This window comes from Vidua macroura, chromosome 24 (genome assembly GCF_024509145.1).
Source record: "Vidua macroura isolate BioBank_ID:100142 chromosome 24, ASM2450914v1, whole genome shotgun sequence".
Classification (NCBI taxonomy): Eukaryota; Metazoa; Chordata; class Aves; order Passeriformes; family Viduidae; genus Vidua; species Vidua macroura.
Genome location: NC_071594.1, coordinates 1,285,528 through 1,301,739, shown reverse-complemented (window position 1 = coordinate 1,301,739; position 16,212 = coordinate 1,285,528). Strand labels below are relative to the sequence as shown.

At 53.9% G+C, this 16,212-nt stretch overlaps 2 protein-coding genes across 2 annotated transcripts in view; one reads left to right on the top strand and one right to left on the bottom strand.

Annotated features, from left to right (window-relative positions):
• Positions 1-2,589, bottom strand: part of MYBPH (myosin binding protein H) — a 26,333-nt gene extending 23,744 nt beyond the window's left edge. Inside the window, exon 1 of the mRNA XM_053998349.1 lies at positions 2,525-2,589. The gene's annotated coding sequence lies outside the window, so the exon portion shown is untranslated. The remainder of the gene's footprint in view (positions 1-2,524) is intronic.
• Positions 1,621-16,212, top strand: DENND2D (DENN domain containing 2D). The gene is given in 17 exon segments (XM_053998348.1): positions 1,621-1,702; positions 1,705-1,769; positions 1,771-1,927; positions 1,930-2,039; positions 2,042-2,238; positions 2,240-2,298; positions 5,455-5,639; positions 6,166-6,278; positions 6,409-6,478; positions 7,597-7,674; positions 7,765-7,905; positions 9,821-9,969; positions 10,103-10,280; positions 10,740-10,781; positions 11,391-11,481; positions 11,893-12,132; positions 13,426-16,212. Coding segments are annotated over 17 exon segments (2,019 nt in total). The 3' UTR covers positions 13,488-16,212.

Sequence of the window (16,212 nt, the reverse complement as noted above, 5' to 3'; positions counted from 1 at the left end):
CCGCACAGAAGCCGCCTGAGCAGAATTACGGCGTTATCGAGGCGGGATCGCAGTCAGAGACTTGCCTTAAAGAGAGAAAGCAGGAAAAAAAATTCTGCTTATGGGTATAAAATCAAAGAATTTCGGGGGTTTTCTTCTGTCTGAAAGTAGCAGCTGTTTTCCTGAGGTGGCGCCAGTTTCCAGGAAGCAGGCGTATTCCTCCGAAATCGAGGGGAAAACCCCTAACTTTTTCTTTTCCCTTTGTGCCAAGAGGAAATTTGTCCTGGGAACGAGCCCTGTGCACAAACAAACACACTGTCCTCTCCTTCGAGAAGCACAAATGCTTTCCTACCCACTCAAAATTACACAGAAAAATGACTCCTGGACCAGCAATTCCCTGATAAGCCCAAGGAGGAGGCAGCATCCTGGTTGAATCAGAGGCACGTGTCCCGATGCGGATGAATTTTGGAAGCATCCACCACCTCTGCAAGCTGGCAAAGGCCATTCCTGGCGGCTGCAAACCCATCCTCGAGTTCCAGCCCACACTTGGGAAAGGGAGAGGAATGGGAGAAGTTGCAAAATAAAAGAGATGAGGACATTTGGTGCAGGGAATCTGCTCTGCAGCTGCAAACAATGTCACGCTGGCACTGGGGCTGAGAACTGTGCACAGCTCATCACACCTGGAGTCTGATAACCTGTAGCTGTGCCCAAGGTCCCTCTGTAGGTTTAATTAGGATCATAGAAGATATCCATTACTTCAGTTTTCGGATCAGAGATTTGTTTGGTTTGGAATGGATCTTAGTTACTGCAACTTAGTAACTGCAACTTAGTTAAGCATTACCCAAAAACAGCAGAGGAAATACTGGTGAACAGGCTGAGAATGGGAAAGGGGGATTTTTCTTTTAAAGATATCATTTGTTTTTAAGGGACTTTCCCTGCTGGTGTGTGCAGAGCAGTGAAACCACCCAGCAAAGCCGAGCAGCTCTGCAGTGTCCCGGCATGCCTGAGACAGGGAAACCCCTGGATAGAAGCACCAGGACACTGCTCTTCCTTCCTGCAACAAAGGCGAATGGCAACTGGCCTCCAGCCCCAGACCTGGACGAAGCACCTCTCAGTTTCTCTGGGACGGAGCATAAACCTCTGACGGGTGAAGAAACACCAGCCCGAGATAAAGCACACCCCAGCCGGTGTGCCTGAGCGGTCAGGACAAGCTCGCAGCCCACGGCATGGGAATAAAGCACAGTGGAGTCACCAGAGCGGGTGATGGGCTGACTCCGCACCACACTGCAAAGCGAGAGACACCAAAACATCTCTACCCTGGAGGGGATGGGTCAGTGCCATCCCACCCCACAGAGGCTGTGCTGGGCAGCGGTCCTGGCACTGGTGGGGTCCCGGGGAGAAAAGGGCTTGGAGGAGGCCAGAAGGCTGGAGCAGCGTTTGGGCAATGCTGTAGCACTGGGGAATGAGTGTTCTGTCCCCTGTGATGTAGGGCAAACCTTGTCCCAAGTGTCCACACCCTGATTCCCACCCTGTGCCCAGTCGCACCCTGTGTCTGAGCCTAGGCCGTCTCCCCACTAAGATGCCCAGACCCGTCTGAGGGAATGCTCAGCTCCCTCTGTGTCCGGTGCTCCGGGTGTCCTCATGCCCAGTTCTCCTGGATGCCCCATGTCTGGTTCCTCCTGGCATCCTTGTAACTCGGGGTGTTCCCACCTCCCCCATTCCCGCTGCCTCCACGACCGTCGTGCCCGCTCAGTCTCAGATCCCAGTGCCCCCTGTACCCCCGTTCCCGGTGCTCCTGCTCTTCTGCAACCAGGTCTTCCCGCCTCCCCCATTCCCGATGCTCCCAGGACCCCCGCATCCAGGTTCCTCCCAGCTCCTCCGTGCCTGGTCTCCCGACTCCTCCTCCCCAATGCTCCCAAGGACTCCCATTCCCGGTTCTTCCCTTACCCCTATGTCCTGTACTCCCGGATCCCCCATCCCCAGTTCCTCCTGGCATCCTCGGCTCCCTGCTCCCTTCATTCCCGATGCTCCCGGGGCCCCCATGCCCGTTTCTCCCGGTTTCCCGGGCTACCCCGTACCCCAGTGCGCCCTCTCCCCGGACGAGTCCTCCGTGCCCGGCCGGTGCCAGGTGTTGCCCGGTTCCCCGCTCCTCCTCCTCTCCGCCCCGTGCCGTCCCTCCTCCCCCGGGAAAGCGAAAGCGCGGCGGGCGGAAGCCGAGCCCTCCTCGCCGGGCCGGGCCGGGCCGGGGCCGCACCGGGACCACCATGGCTTCCCTCGGCAGCTTCTTGCGACGGAGCCTGCGGCGCGCCGGCCGCAGAGGTGAGGGGCGGGAGGGGCTCCGGGAGGTGCCGGTGTCGGTGTCAGTTTCGGTGTTTGGACAGGTCCATCCCCGGTGCCGACGGCTGCCGGCGGAGCGGGAACGTTCCCGGGCAGGGCAGCGCGACTGCGCCGGGCGCAACCGGCGGCAGCGGCTCGGTCCCTCCAGCCCTGCCCGTTCTCACCCCGCCCCACGGAGCCGAGCTCGGGCCGGCTGCCCCGGACTCACCGCATCTCTTGCTCCGTTCTCGGGGGTTCAGCCCATCCCGGGGGTTCAGCCCATCCCGAGAGCTGCACCCCATCTCCCGGGAGCCCACCCCTTCCCAACTGAGCCAGCCCCAGCCCCAGGGGCGGTCCCACAGATCCCCTATCTCCCCACATCCCCACTAAGGCATCGCAGGGCATGCGGGCGCGTGGCATCTGGGACACCCCTGAGGGTATCCATGGGGGGACCCACGAAGAGACGGTGCCCCTCAGGACAGTTGGGTGTTGCAGAGCCTTCAGAAGGCGATGCAGAAATTGGTTCTTTGGGATTTGTGATCTTTTCCGAGATACCGAAAGGATCACCAGAGTTTTCTGGCTGCCGTATCTCCAGGCAGAACAAAGCAGGTTGGAGCAGTCTGTGGACTGGGGGGGCTTACTGCGCTCCCCTCCCCGTCTGTTTTGTGCTGGCTCCGCATGAGCTCGATGTTGCCCGAGGTTTCATAAAGCCAAAGCCATTTCCTCTCCGCTGGGGCAGGTGGGCAGCTGGGCGGCACGGGAAGCTGAGCTCCCCTGCAAACCAGGTCGGGAAACCTTGGCACACCAGAGGTCGGGAGTTTTCCGGGAGGAAAGAAACCGGTTGTGCCACAGGCAGAGTGGGGCTGAGCGATAAGAAAAGCCCGCGGCAGCCTTTGCCCTCTCCGTGCCCGGTGGATGGAAGGGTGAAGATCCACGTCACCGGCAGCCACTTTCCATCCGGGAGTTGCGAGAGCACCCCTGGCCACCCGTCTCCTTCCCTTCCTCGCAGGGGGTGCTCTCACTGCTGGGGGGCTGGGGGTGCTGGGGGTGCTCCCCGAATCTTCCTGACACGGGCTATGGGAGAGTCATTGGCTCCTGTGACCCTGACTTATGTTCCTGGGAGAGGAGGCGCTGTGACCCCTGCCGGTTTGGGGCAGCGCTGGGATCTCTGATGCCACACTCAACCTGCCTGACAGTTCACTCCACACCTCTCTGGAGCTCATAGTCCAGCCCAGGAATGGGGAGTTGTGGTCTTGGAGGGATTTAGGCTCTGCCAGTGAGGGATTTGCAGCCAGACCTGGCACTGCCAGGGGATCCACACTTCCACGTAAGAGGCAGATCTGTAGCCTGGCAAGGCCAGGCTCTCCAGAGCAGCAGGTTTGGCTTGTTTGCTTGTAAACCCCATGGACAAAATGCAAATGCAGTCCGTGCTGGAAAGCAGATCTGTTGTTCTCTGAAATGCAGAATTGGACTGGATAGGCAGGATTTAACTGCACTTTCATCTTGCCCTGGTGATGGGAAAACAGCCAATGCCAGTGTCCAGCATGGATGGGAGACATCAGCAGCCCTCCCATGACACAGCCTTCTTCCCTGGGGTCCCCCCAACAACAACCCCTTGCCTGGGTCAGAGGTAGGAGCAGACCAAAGCCATTGCTGGAGCATCCCAAGGAAGAGCAGGAGAAGCAATGCACATCTTGTCAACTTTTCCCTGGCCTGGAGCACCTCATTGGGCAGGTCCAGGATGATCCCCAGTGAGGATAAACCAGAGGTATCCTCAGCCAGGTCTCATCCTTCACTGCCACAAAGCGTCCTCTTCGGGATGAATTTCGCCTTGCCAAAGAGGAAGGACTTTGTACGTGGAGGTGGGGTAGCCCCAGGGTGCATGAAGGGGTGGCTTTGAGCATCCCCCCACCCCGAGCTGGGAAAGGAATTTCCAGTCCCTGGGAAGGAACATCCTGTGATGGGACCATGAGTGCCACCTCCTCCTATGAGCCTTCTGCTCCCATCAGCTCCCAGTGACCTGAAACAAAGACTCGAGAGGTGTTTCCAAACTAAAGGAGATAGCTCTGGAGCTGGAGGGACATGTGGGCAGGGTGTCCCCCAGCACTGCTTTTGGAGGAGGATGCCATACATGGAGAAGGATAATGGGAATAGCTGATCACAGCCATGCCTTGCCCTAACCATCTGTGGCACAACTAGAAGAGCCCAGGGACAAAGTCTGGGATCTGAGGACAAACTGCAAGAGCCAATGATCTCATCCAGCCACATATTTATTTTCCTTGCTATTCCTAAAAGAGCAGCTCAACTTTTCTGCTCCAGTTCCCTACCATAATCAGATATGGGACAGTTTCTGTGTCAAGAACAAGGAATAAAGGGAGGCACAAGTGGCCTCTGGGAGAGGGAAGAGCTGTGGCATGGCCTGGCTGCAGTCTCTGTCCAGCATTTAACTCATCTCCTTTCCAGCCCTCGGATCTCACTGTCCCACTGTGGTCATCCCAGAGCCCTTGGAGATGCTGGATGGGGCTCTTTCCACTCCTGTTCCTGGTTGTTCAGGGTGTGACAGCTGATGCTTCCCAGCTGCCCTCCCCAACCAGCCCAACAAGAACTGGGGTGTAATCTCCAGGAACTGCTTTGCTTTGGTTTAGGGAAAACCCTCAAGTAGCTCATTTGCAATCAGCAGTTCCCAGGACACCTGACAGGGAGAGGTTGGGATTCATCTGATTGGAGCTTTAGGAGGTGCTCAAACAAGATCTGGGCTGTTTTTTTGCTGTTTACTTTCCCTAAGAGAATAAAATTAACTGCTATAAACACATTCCCACACCTCCCTGCAGATGTTTAATGCAGAGCCCATCTGCTCTCCCTCATTCCATGTGCCCACTTTGCTCTGAGCATCCTTCTGCCCTCACTGGGCTGGGGCAAAGGAAGGCTGGGAGTGTCTTAGGATTTTCCCTAGAAGACTCATAAAAGCCATTTCTCTTTCCTTTCCATGTCCCCAGCTGTTCATTTTTGGGGACCAAAAGTCCTGGGCACCAGGACCTGGTTCCCTTCAGCCAGTTCACATGTAACTCTGCAAGTCCTCCCTTGCTCTCAGGACACCTCACACCTTTCATTGCACTCTGACTGGATTTTTTTTTTTTTTTGCGATCTTTTTGGCTTCAGAAGGAAAAAATGGGGCCTCTGCTGCAGAAAACACCCCCCCACGGGTACCACAGGGGAAGCAGGGGGAGCGGAGCTCTGTCTTCTACTCTGCTGGACAGTTCTTCTTTGAGTACCTGGTGGTGGTGTCACTGAAGAAGATGCCAGATGGACATTATGAACCCAAAATAACCTACCAGTTCCCCAAGGTATTTAGTCCTGTGTTTCTGATAAGATTTGTTTTCCACATTTAGAGGAGAAAGGGGTGTTGTGCCTTCCCCATCATTAAAGCTGTGGAAGGAGAAAGGTGCACCATGTTCTTGAGTCCCAGTCCCAGACCCCAGGGCTTTGCGTGCCCTGGGTTTGGGTTACTGGGACCATCTGTCCCTCCCCATGATCCCAGGGCCACAAACCCCAGGAGGACGCTCCAGGGGCTGTCCCTGGCCTCCTGTCCCAAAAAGGGAAACTACAGTGGGGAAATCACATCTCAGGGAGGTGGCACAGGAAGAGATCACAGTTTGCAGAGGGTCCCTCTGCTTTGCCTCACTATCCATGGGATGAAAGTCAAAATTTGGATTTTTGGGAGGTGCTTGTCCAGACATGTGCAGGCCCCTTCTGCATCATTCAGAGCTGGGGGTCGCTTTAGGACAGACCTCATTCCACTGAATCCCACCCCGTTCCTGGTGACGATGGGGACCCTTCATCTCCCTTACTCTTGACATCGCTTCCATCCAGCGTGAGAACTTGCTGAAGGGCCAGAAGGAGGAGGAGGAACGTCTCCTCCAAGCCATCCCCCTCTTCTGCTTCCCTGACGGCAACAACTGGGCACCTATCACCGAGTTCACCAGGTACCTGCCCCACTGCAGGCTCTGGGCTGGGGTCCCCACCCCTGTTGGACTCTTGAGGGCTGGAAGGACCAGCCCAGCCCAGCCCAACCCATTCCAGCTCATCCCAGCCCCACGTTTTCTCTCCTTGCAGCGAAACCTTTTCTTTTGTCCTGACAAACGTGGATGGCAGCAGGAAGATCGGCTACTGCAGGCGGCTGCTGGTGAGCCCTCCCCACCCCACACTCATCGGAGCTGTCACCCCCTCCCCACACTGGGACACGTCACCTCCTGCCAGGCCCAGAGTTCAGCTCTTGGGGACGTGCCTCAGAAAGCCACCGGCCTTGACCACAGTGATGATGAGCAGCAAGAGGGTACCCAAAGGGGGTTTTTAAAGCTCTCTGCTGAGGCATAAGTCAGACGTTGGATGGAGAAACAATGAGTGTTCACAAAGCCTGTGGATGTGGTGCTTGGGGATACAGTTTAGGGGTGAATGTGGTGGTGCTGGGCTACTTTTGGACTTGGAGATCTTGGAGGGCTTTTCCAAACTTAACGGTTCTGTGATTCCTCACTGGCTTCCACAGCTTCCCTGGTGCCTTTCCCATGTCTGCAGTGGTCAGGATGGCTGCAAATCCCACTTGGGATCAGGATGTGAATGTCAATGCAGCCATCCAGGTACCATGGAGCTAGGAGCCCTCAGCCCCATCCCCAAAAACTGCAGTGGCTCTTTCTCAACTCATGGGTTTGACCAGCTCAGGGGCTCTGAGATGCAATGGTCTTCCCTGGCTGCTGCTTTAAACAGGGACATAAATCCAGGAGGACATCCCTGTGCCACAGCCTGGGCAACAGCTGGATCCACCACCCCTTCATCCTGGTGAACCTTCCCATTTCAGCATCCAGGGGTGAGCTCGGGCTGTTGGAACTGGATGTCTTGGAGGGCTGAAAGTGCAGAGAGCAAACAGATCCAGGATAGTTCAGTTGGAAAGGGGAAAAAAAAAGCCAAAGAACTCATCCTGATGGCCCCTGTTGTAGCAGGAGACAGGATTAACCCCAAGGTTGGTGGGGCAGGATGTCTTGGAGAATGTGTGCCTGGGTGGGAGGAGAGTTTGCAAATATGCCAAAGGACTTTGCACCAAAACAATTAACAGGCACCCAAATCACCTTCTCTGGGCACCCTCTGCTTTTCCAACATCAGCTGCATCATTGGCCTTGGTCCTAGCTTTGAAAATCTCCCAGTGAGTGACTGGGAATTTGAGGGGAGCAAGTGAGGATCCCTTTGGAGAGTGTGGAGCTGGTGCAGGGGGCTGGGAGATGCTCATATCCTTTTCCCACATTCTTCCAGCCATCTGGGCGTGGTGTCCGACTCCCTGAGGTTTTCTGCATCATCAGCTGCCTGGGCTGCTTTGGGCTCTTCTCCAAGGTAGGGACATGGTGGCTCTGGCCCAGTGGTGGCCCTGGTGACTGCTCCTTTATCTGCTGGGGATTCCCAGCTCACATCTTTCTCACCCAGATCCTGGACGAGGTGGAGAAGAGGCGCCAGATCTCCATGGCAGTGATCTACCCCTTCATGCAGGGCCTTCGGGAATCGCCCTTCCCATCTCCAGGGAAAACTGTCACCATCAAAAGCTTCATCCCCGAGTCGGGCACAGAGGTTGGTGGGGGACCCGGGGCACCTCCTGTTCTACATCTGGGAACATCCTCCACCCCTGCAGCACCCAGGGGTGCTGACCATAGCAGAGCAGGGTGGGTCAGACTGCCAGGGGCCTCATTGCTTGGGAATATGGGTGTTACCTCTCTCCTGATCCAGGAGGAGAGCAGTGAGGATGAGGATGGAGCCCATCCCTTGGGGATGCTGCTCCATCTTTGCAACCTCTGCAGCTCCCCCAGCCTGAAGCTGGAACTGCTGCACAAAAAGCTCTCCATACGCTGTGTTGGGACTTGCCTCGCCCTGATGCCAGAGCAGGATGTTGTGCCAGGGGCTGGGAGCTGCTCCTGCTCCTGAGCCAGCGTCAGCTCCTCCGGAAGGCTGGGGAGCACAGTGGTGTAAGGGCTGTCATGGGCTGCAAATTTTTTCCCAAAAGAGGTGGTCAGGCACTAGCACTGCCTGTCCAGCACAGTGCTGGAATCACCATCCCTAGAAGTGTTAAAAAAACACGTGAATGTCGCACTTGGGGATGGGGGTTAGTGGTGAACATGGAGTTCATGATCTTAGAGGGCTTTTCCAGCCCTGATGATTCCATGATTGCATGATTATACTCTTCTCCACACCACTGTACTCAACTCCCAGTCTTGATTCCTGCCTGGTTTAGCCCCTCAGGCAAGTGCAGGTGTATGACAAGCCCAGTCTTTTCCTGTAGAGAAAATATCTGATCCAGGCATGGATGAGATGATCTCATTGTGCCCACACACAGTCCAGACTTGCACGGGCATAGCTTTTTAATTTGCTTTTTCTTTCTCTTGTGGCAAAGCCAAGCTGGAAAAATAGGTAGGATCCACTCTGGCACTGGGCAAAATATCCTCAGTGCTGAGCATCCATCCCATGGATGTGCCAGGGAGGGCCTGAAAGCAGAATCCCTGCTCTCTAGAGCAATTTAGCAGCTGGTGATCTAAGCGATTTCTTAATCCAGGGAGCTTGTGTAAGACATTGCAGGTTGCTCAATGCTCTGTCCCAGGGCCATGGTTGGAAGCACAGCCTGGGCTGCCAGAGGGAGGAGGAATGAGGATGTTCTTCAAAAGAGCACTCTGGGGCTCTGGGCAGGGTCTGGAGCAAGGAGATCACTGAGACCAGGAGAGGAGGGGAAATAAATCCTGGGTACTGCATGGGCTGAGGTGGGGATGGGGCAGGACTTATGCTGGAAAGGGGCTGTGGAGCCCAGCCAAGCCTGATGCTGCTGGCTGGGAAGATGCTGCTTTGGTGGAAAAGCATGTGGAGAAGGGGATTTTCTTCCTGAAGGATGGGGAGAAGGGCCAAGGTCATGAGCTGCACAGTCCTGTTAACCTTTCAGTACTCACCGTGTCTGGCTGCCATGGGGATTGATGGAATTGGGAGACTTGTGGGCAAATGCAGCTGAGTAGCCAGCCTGCCTTGCAAATATCTATTAGATCCCTCACTTTTGGGGCATCTTAGCCAGGAATTGCCAGGCTGACCCTGCCAGAGACACTTTAGAGGGAGGTTTTGTGGCAGTTGTAGGAATCGTGCCCTCCCCACTCCTCCCTTTCCTGGCAGCTCACAGATGACCTCTCAGACACTGAGATGGGACATGTCCCTGCCACTCCCTGCCAGGGACTTGGGAGCACTGGAGAAAAAAGCATTTGGGTTAAAACCCAGTGCCTATACAAAGAGCCCCACAGTGCACATTACTGATGGCTTCCCTGAGCTCTCAGTGCTGCACAGGCTGAATCTCCTGGCAGGATGAAATGGGGTTTGCCCATGTACATGGACACAGTGCAGATGCTGCAAACGCTGGGTCATTAATTGCTCCCAAATCACCTTCTCAGGAAGCCAGGGCAAGATGGGGGGAGTGTTGCCCCTCCTAAGCTGGGGTTCTGTGGCTCTTCCTTGGCAGCTCATCGAGCTCACACGGCCTGTGGATGCCCACCTGGAGCACGTGGAGTTCCAGCCTCTGCTCCAGCGACTCAGCCCTCACCTCATCCTGCACATCTTCGCCTCCGCCATGTTGGAGCGACGGCTCATTTTCCTGGCTGAGGAACTGAGGTGAGTCCTGATCTCTTTATTATAAAAATGCCCATAAAAAATGCCCTTAAAGTGGCACAGGACACAGCAGAGCTTGAGGTGGGATGTTCCCTCCCTCCTGCCGTGATATCACTTCTGGCTGCCTGTTCCACAGTGTCCTGTCTCAGTGTATCCACGCCGTGGCTGCTCTCCTGTACCCCTTCACCTGGGCTCACACCTACATCCCTGTGGTCCCTGAGTGCCTGCTGGACACTGTGTGCTGCCCCACACCCTTCATGGTTGGCATCCAGATGCGGCACCTGGAGCAGGTCCTGGAGCAGCCAATGGAGGAGGTATTTCATCTGGAGGGGAGGGCAGCTGGATGGAGCCATCAGTTAATCTGTGTCCCCAGGTTTGGCTTGGCCCTGGGGCCAGAGGCTCTGATTGTGCCCTTTTCCTATCCAGGGAGGCTGGAAATTAGGGTGTCCTCCATGTCCCCTCCTGTTGGCACCTGGAGCGATACCTCCACATTCCCCTGGGATTTCCTGCGGCTCCAGGAGCTGCTGTTGGGGTCATCCCAGTCTTGAAGCAGAGGAAAGCTGTGTGGGGACAAGCCACCAAACCTGCAGCAAAAATTGTCCTTGTGGGAAATGCCCTGGTCCCCCTGCTGAGGTCCCTCCTGCAGACAGGGGCTGATCCCTCTCCTGCCACCCTCATGGGCTAGTGACACACCAGTCGCATCCCAAAATGGGTGGGAGGAAGCCCAGGTGCCTTGGCAGGGCTAAACCTGCTCACTCCCTGCTCTCTTTCAGGCTCTGATAGTTGATCTCTGTGAAGGGAAGATCATCCGGGCGGTAGGTCCTTCCTGTGTGGCTGTGGGGCTGGGGGTGGCCTGGATAACCCCTGGATAACCCCTGGATAACCCCTTTTCTCCTTTGGTGTCAGCTACCTGGCAGCTTCCACGTTTTTAAACGGCTTCAAACTGTCAGAGGGCAGGGTTAGATGGGATTTTGGGAAGGAATTGTTCCCTGTGAGGGTGGTGAAGCCCTGGCCCAGATTACCCACAGAAGCTGTGGCTGCTCCTGGATCCCTGAAAGTGCCCAAGGCTAAGCTGGAAAGAGCTTGGAGCAATGTAGTCTCATGGAAAATGTCCCTGCCCATGGCAGGGGGTGGAATGGGATGAGCTTTAAGGTCCCTTCTAGCCCAAACCAATCTGGGATTTCATGGTTCAGTGATTTTGGGGGCAGAGCCATCTTGAGTGGCACCCTCCCAGGGGGAACATCCCATGTGGGGGTGTCTACAGCCACTGCTCCTGGCTTTTGAGCCAGAATAGCAGGGTCCATGCACTGGATATCCCACACCCACATCTTTGCAGGACATTGTGATGGTGATTAATTAACGAGCTTTGAAAGCCCCCCTCAGCTGGATTCCCTCCAGTGCTTCACAGCCCCATTGCCTTCCAGGTGGGGGATGAGGAGGAGATCCTGCCTGGAAAGCTGCAGAACGAGATGCTGCTATCTCTGAACAGGCACAACAACAACAACAACGAGCACAGTAAGGATGTCTGTGATGGTAAAAGAGCCCTGATCTGCCCTCTCCATGGCTAGAAACTTCAGCCAAGGGATTTTCCTAAAGTCACCTGGTCTGAGGTGCTTCTCCCCCTTTTTTCAGGGGTAATCCCTTGGGGTTTCCTCTGTCCTTTGAAACACGAGAGCAGGAACATTTAATTCTGCTGGAAAAATGAATTTTTGCTAATAATTAGAACATTAAGATGCTGCCACCCTGGAAAGCAACACCCTGGAAAACCAGGGTTCCCTCAGCAAAATTAGTCTGATCCTTGATTAGTGGCAGAGGAAGGCTCTAAGCAATTCCTTGGGATGCAAACACAGACTAGGTTAAAATAAGCCCATCCTGTCTGTGTTCAGAGGTCTCATCCCCACCTCTCGTGCTCCGTGTCCCCTTTAGCCTCGGAGCAGCTGAATGCCCTGGTGTCGGAAGCCTTCGTGCACTTCTTTGTGCGGCTGGTCGGGCACTACGGCTCCCACATCAAGTGGAGCAGGAGCGGCTCCGGCAGCTTCCAGGAGCGAGCCTTCTGCAAGGCCATCGCCTCCAAGAGCTGCCGCAGATTCCTGAAAAAGTTTGTGAAGACGAACATGTTTTCCCTATTTATTGAGGAAGCGGAGAAGAGCAGGATCCCACAGGAAGGTAATGGTCCCATTTCTCGTTCCTTCCCCTGGCGGGTGAGCTCTGTGGAACCCTGGGCTGGTTGGTTTAGGGGCAGAGATGCCTCATGCGGTGAGGGATGAGATGCAGCCCAAGCTGAGGGTGCTCAGGTCACTGAGCAGATCCTGTTTGCTCTCAGTGGCCTCATCTCTCCATACCTGTCAAGCAAAAAAAAAAAAAAAAAAAAATCCTCATTTGTGACTCCCCATCCCTGGAAGTGTCTAAGGCCACTTTGGATGGAGCTTGGAGGCTTGGAGCAAACTGGTCTAGTGGAAGGCATCCCTGCCCAGGGCAGAGTTTGGAACTGGATGGGCTTTAAGGTCCCTTCCAACTCAAAGCAGTGTGGAATTCTGGACTCTAATGATTCATTTTAGATCTTGTCACTCACCTGGAGCTGGGCCCGGCTCACTGGGAGCTCTGTGTTGAGGCAAACAAGCAACAGCAGCACATACATTTGGCTTGGGCACAGCAGCAACTGCCAGGAGCCTGACTTGCTCAGCCCCTAACTCTGTGGCAGCAGGGCTGGTCTTTCCCCCTTCCCAGGGATTTACAGGGCACAGGGCAGAGCTGAGCCTCCTCCCAGCCTGGGACACGGACAAATGGGCAGTGGAGGTGGAGGGAACCACCCAAAAACTGTATTGCAGGAGACATCCTGGGCTGGGATCTGCCACCCTGCCTGGGAGACTCCTGCTGGCACTGCCTCAGGTGTTGCTTCTCTGCCCTTTCATTTGAGACTTTATAGGGCAAACCTGGGGAGAAAGAGAGGGATAGCATAATCCCTGTTCTCTTATTGTATTCGCAGTCTATTATCACTATTCTGGCTTTTTGCTGGGTCTGCTGCTTTCTCCTTTCCTTGCTGGTGGTAAACACAAAACTGAACAGGAGTGAACACACAGGTTAAAACCTCTGGCTAGCCCAGCATAATAAAGCCTATTTTGATTGAGAGGAATGGGTGGCATTGCAACCACCCCCATTTCATAGATTTATAGAATCCTAAAAGTCCAACAAATTGGGTTGGAGGGACCTTTAAAGGGCATCTCGTTCCACCCCCTGCCATAGGCAGGGACACATTCCACAATCCCAGGTTGTTCCAAGCCCCATCCAAACTGCCTTGGACACTTCATTTCCACATTTCCCCTGTGTCCTCTGTGGGTGCAGGTGTCCATAACCCAGGACAGTTTGGGACACAAACACTTCTCAGGATTCAGGATGGGCAGCCCTGTATCCCCCATTCCAAACACCAGCACCTTGCCCATGACCTTTTTTCCTCCACAGCATATTTCCAGCAGAAGATAATAGACTACCATGAACAGAAGAAGCACAGAAGGGACTCCTGAAGTCCAGCGTGGGAGCAGGGGAACAGGACTGGGATTGACAAATCCTTGCCAGCAGCACCATACTGGACTCTGTTCCTGCCCACCTGGGACTCCTGAGCAGCCTGGGCAGCACTGAGCACCCTTTCTTTCTCAGGGCATCATTGCACTGGAAAACTCTTTGCACAGAAGTAGTGCCAGGCTGGGATTTCTTTCCCGGTCGTGGTCGCTCCAGGGACAGACTGTGACTCCCAGTGCTTGGCCCTGCATGGTTCTTGTCCCCCCAACACCTCACAGAGAGGGAGGGCAGCCAGGGCTGGCTGCAGGACAACAGGGCTTTAGAGTAATTATTAGAAGGGAGGAAAAAAAAGGGATGAGTAGGAAATAGCGTTACTTCTCATTAAAACAAACCAGGGATTTGTAAATAAGGAACGTCCCATTGCACAGTTCCTGAGGTTTTGTTATTAACAACTGGTTTATATTGTTTTATTGAGCCATTGTTGAACACCAGCAGGAGTGGGGGCAGGGGGGTGGTGTTAGTGGTTTCCTCTCTCGCAGGTGCTTCATCACTGGTGCCACATAGAGCCAAGTTTGGCTTTCTACGGAAACAAAAATACTCATTTCCAGCAGGTTATTTATTTGTGCTGGAGCAAACTGTGAGGGCCACATGGCTGTGGGGTGTCAAGGGGAAACAGCTGATCAACTGCTTCAGGGAGGGAGGAAGAATTTGTTCCATCCCAGAGTAAAACGTGTCACCATCCTCCTTGGGTCTGGTCTTGGTGCCAACTTCTCTTAAAACCTTGCAATTCCTCTCTGAAATGTGAGGCCAGCAGCAGATTAAAGCTAAATGACAGTTCTCCTTTTGGAGTACACTCACCCAGGACATAAATATTGCAGCAGGGAAGCTGGGCTGGGGCTGCAGATCTGACTGGTCCCATCCACAGAAACCCAACCCAGGTACTTCTCCCAGCACAGGCTGGGAATGAAGGCAGAGCTTTATTCTTCTCCTCTCTGGGACATTACAGCGAGGCTGTCACATCACTTGGTACCCACCAGGCATCAAAATATCAAAAATATCCTGGAATCATGGAATCTCAGCCTGTTTTGGGATGGAAGGGATGTTCATGATCACCTAATTCCACCCTCTGCCATGGGCAGGGACACCTTCCACTAGCCCAGGTTGTTCCAAGCCCTGTCCAACCTGGCCTTGGACACTTCCAGGAATCCAGGGGCAGCCACAGCTTCTCTGCTGTGCCAGGGCCTCCCCACCCTCACAGGGAACAATTTCTCCCCAATATCCCATCTAACCCTGCCCTCTGCCAGGGGGAATCCATTCCCCCTTGTCCTGTCACTCCAGGCCCTTGTCCACAGTCTCTCTGTGTCTTTCTTGTGGTTTCTTCAGGTTCCGAAAGCACACAATTAGGTCATCCCAAAGCTTCTCTTCTCCAGACTGAACACCAATTCTCAGCCTCTCCTCACAGCAGAGCTGCTTCATCCCTCTGACCACCTTGCTGCCTCCTCCCCTGGCTCCAAATCCAGTTTAACACAACTTCTGCAGTGCTACTGGAAGCCCCAGTAGGAGATTTTGCACAAGAACTGAAATCCACCAGGCTGCCAGTTGGCTTTTATTCTCAGAGCTGGGCAACATCCACCCAAACAAGAGAGATAAAGGATATTTATTTTCGAACCCTTTGTCCAGTGGGACAACCCACCCAGGCACCAATGTGACAGAAACACAGCTGGACATAGGGCACAAACAGCAGTGAAAATCTCCAGCCCTGCTGGAAGAAAATAGTCAATTTGTTGTTCAGCCTCCATGTGTGTTTGGAAGGAGAATGGGAATTATTTGTTAGGAAAAAAAGGGGATTTTTTGGCACTGGGGGCGTCTTCTCTGGCTCCACAAGATCCCCCTTCATGGATAGAGAGAATACAGGGTTAACTACAGGAAATTAAAGGTTAGTGGTATTTTTCTGGTTTTTTGTTGTTTTTTTTTTTTTTATCATATTTATTTTTCAAAGTTCAACTGACAGCAGAAAATGGTGTGGAAAATCAAGGGCACATATCACGAACAATCTCTTTGGAAACAGCCACTTGCCTCACCCTTCTCCTGCTTGTTCATTATGTTGTGAGGAGATGCCAAACCTTTTGGTTATGAAGCCAAACACCATCTCATTGAGAAATTGGGAAGCGGTCATCGTTTTGGGAGTAGTTCTTTTGGAAACAATTGCAAATCACCCAAGGGGCTGGACTGTGTGATTGCTTAATTCCTCCTGGAGAAAAAACTGACAGAAAGTTATTCCTCAGCTGCTGAAAACAGACACACAAAAACACATCCTTAAATCAAAAAATATATAAATTTTCAAATGCAGCCAGTGCTCCAGCTGCCAGGCTAGGGTGAACTTCAGCTTCAAAAGGGCCGGAGCTGCCTTAGAATCATCCAGTCCCAGAATGGTTCAAGTTGGAAGAGATGTTAATGATCACCCAGTCCACCCTCTGCCCTGGGCAGGGACACCTTCCACCATCCCAGGTTGCTCCAAGCCCCATTCAGCCTGGCCTTGGACACTTCCAGGGATCCAGCGGCAGCCACAGCTTCTCTGGGCAATCTGTGCCAGGGCGTCAGCACCCTCACAGGGAAGAGTTTCTTCCTAACATCCCATCTAAAAGTCTCCTATTTTAGTTTAAATCCATTCCTTCCTTGTCATACCACTGTTTCCTTGTGTAAAAATTCACTCTTCTTTTTTTATAGGTA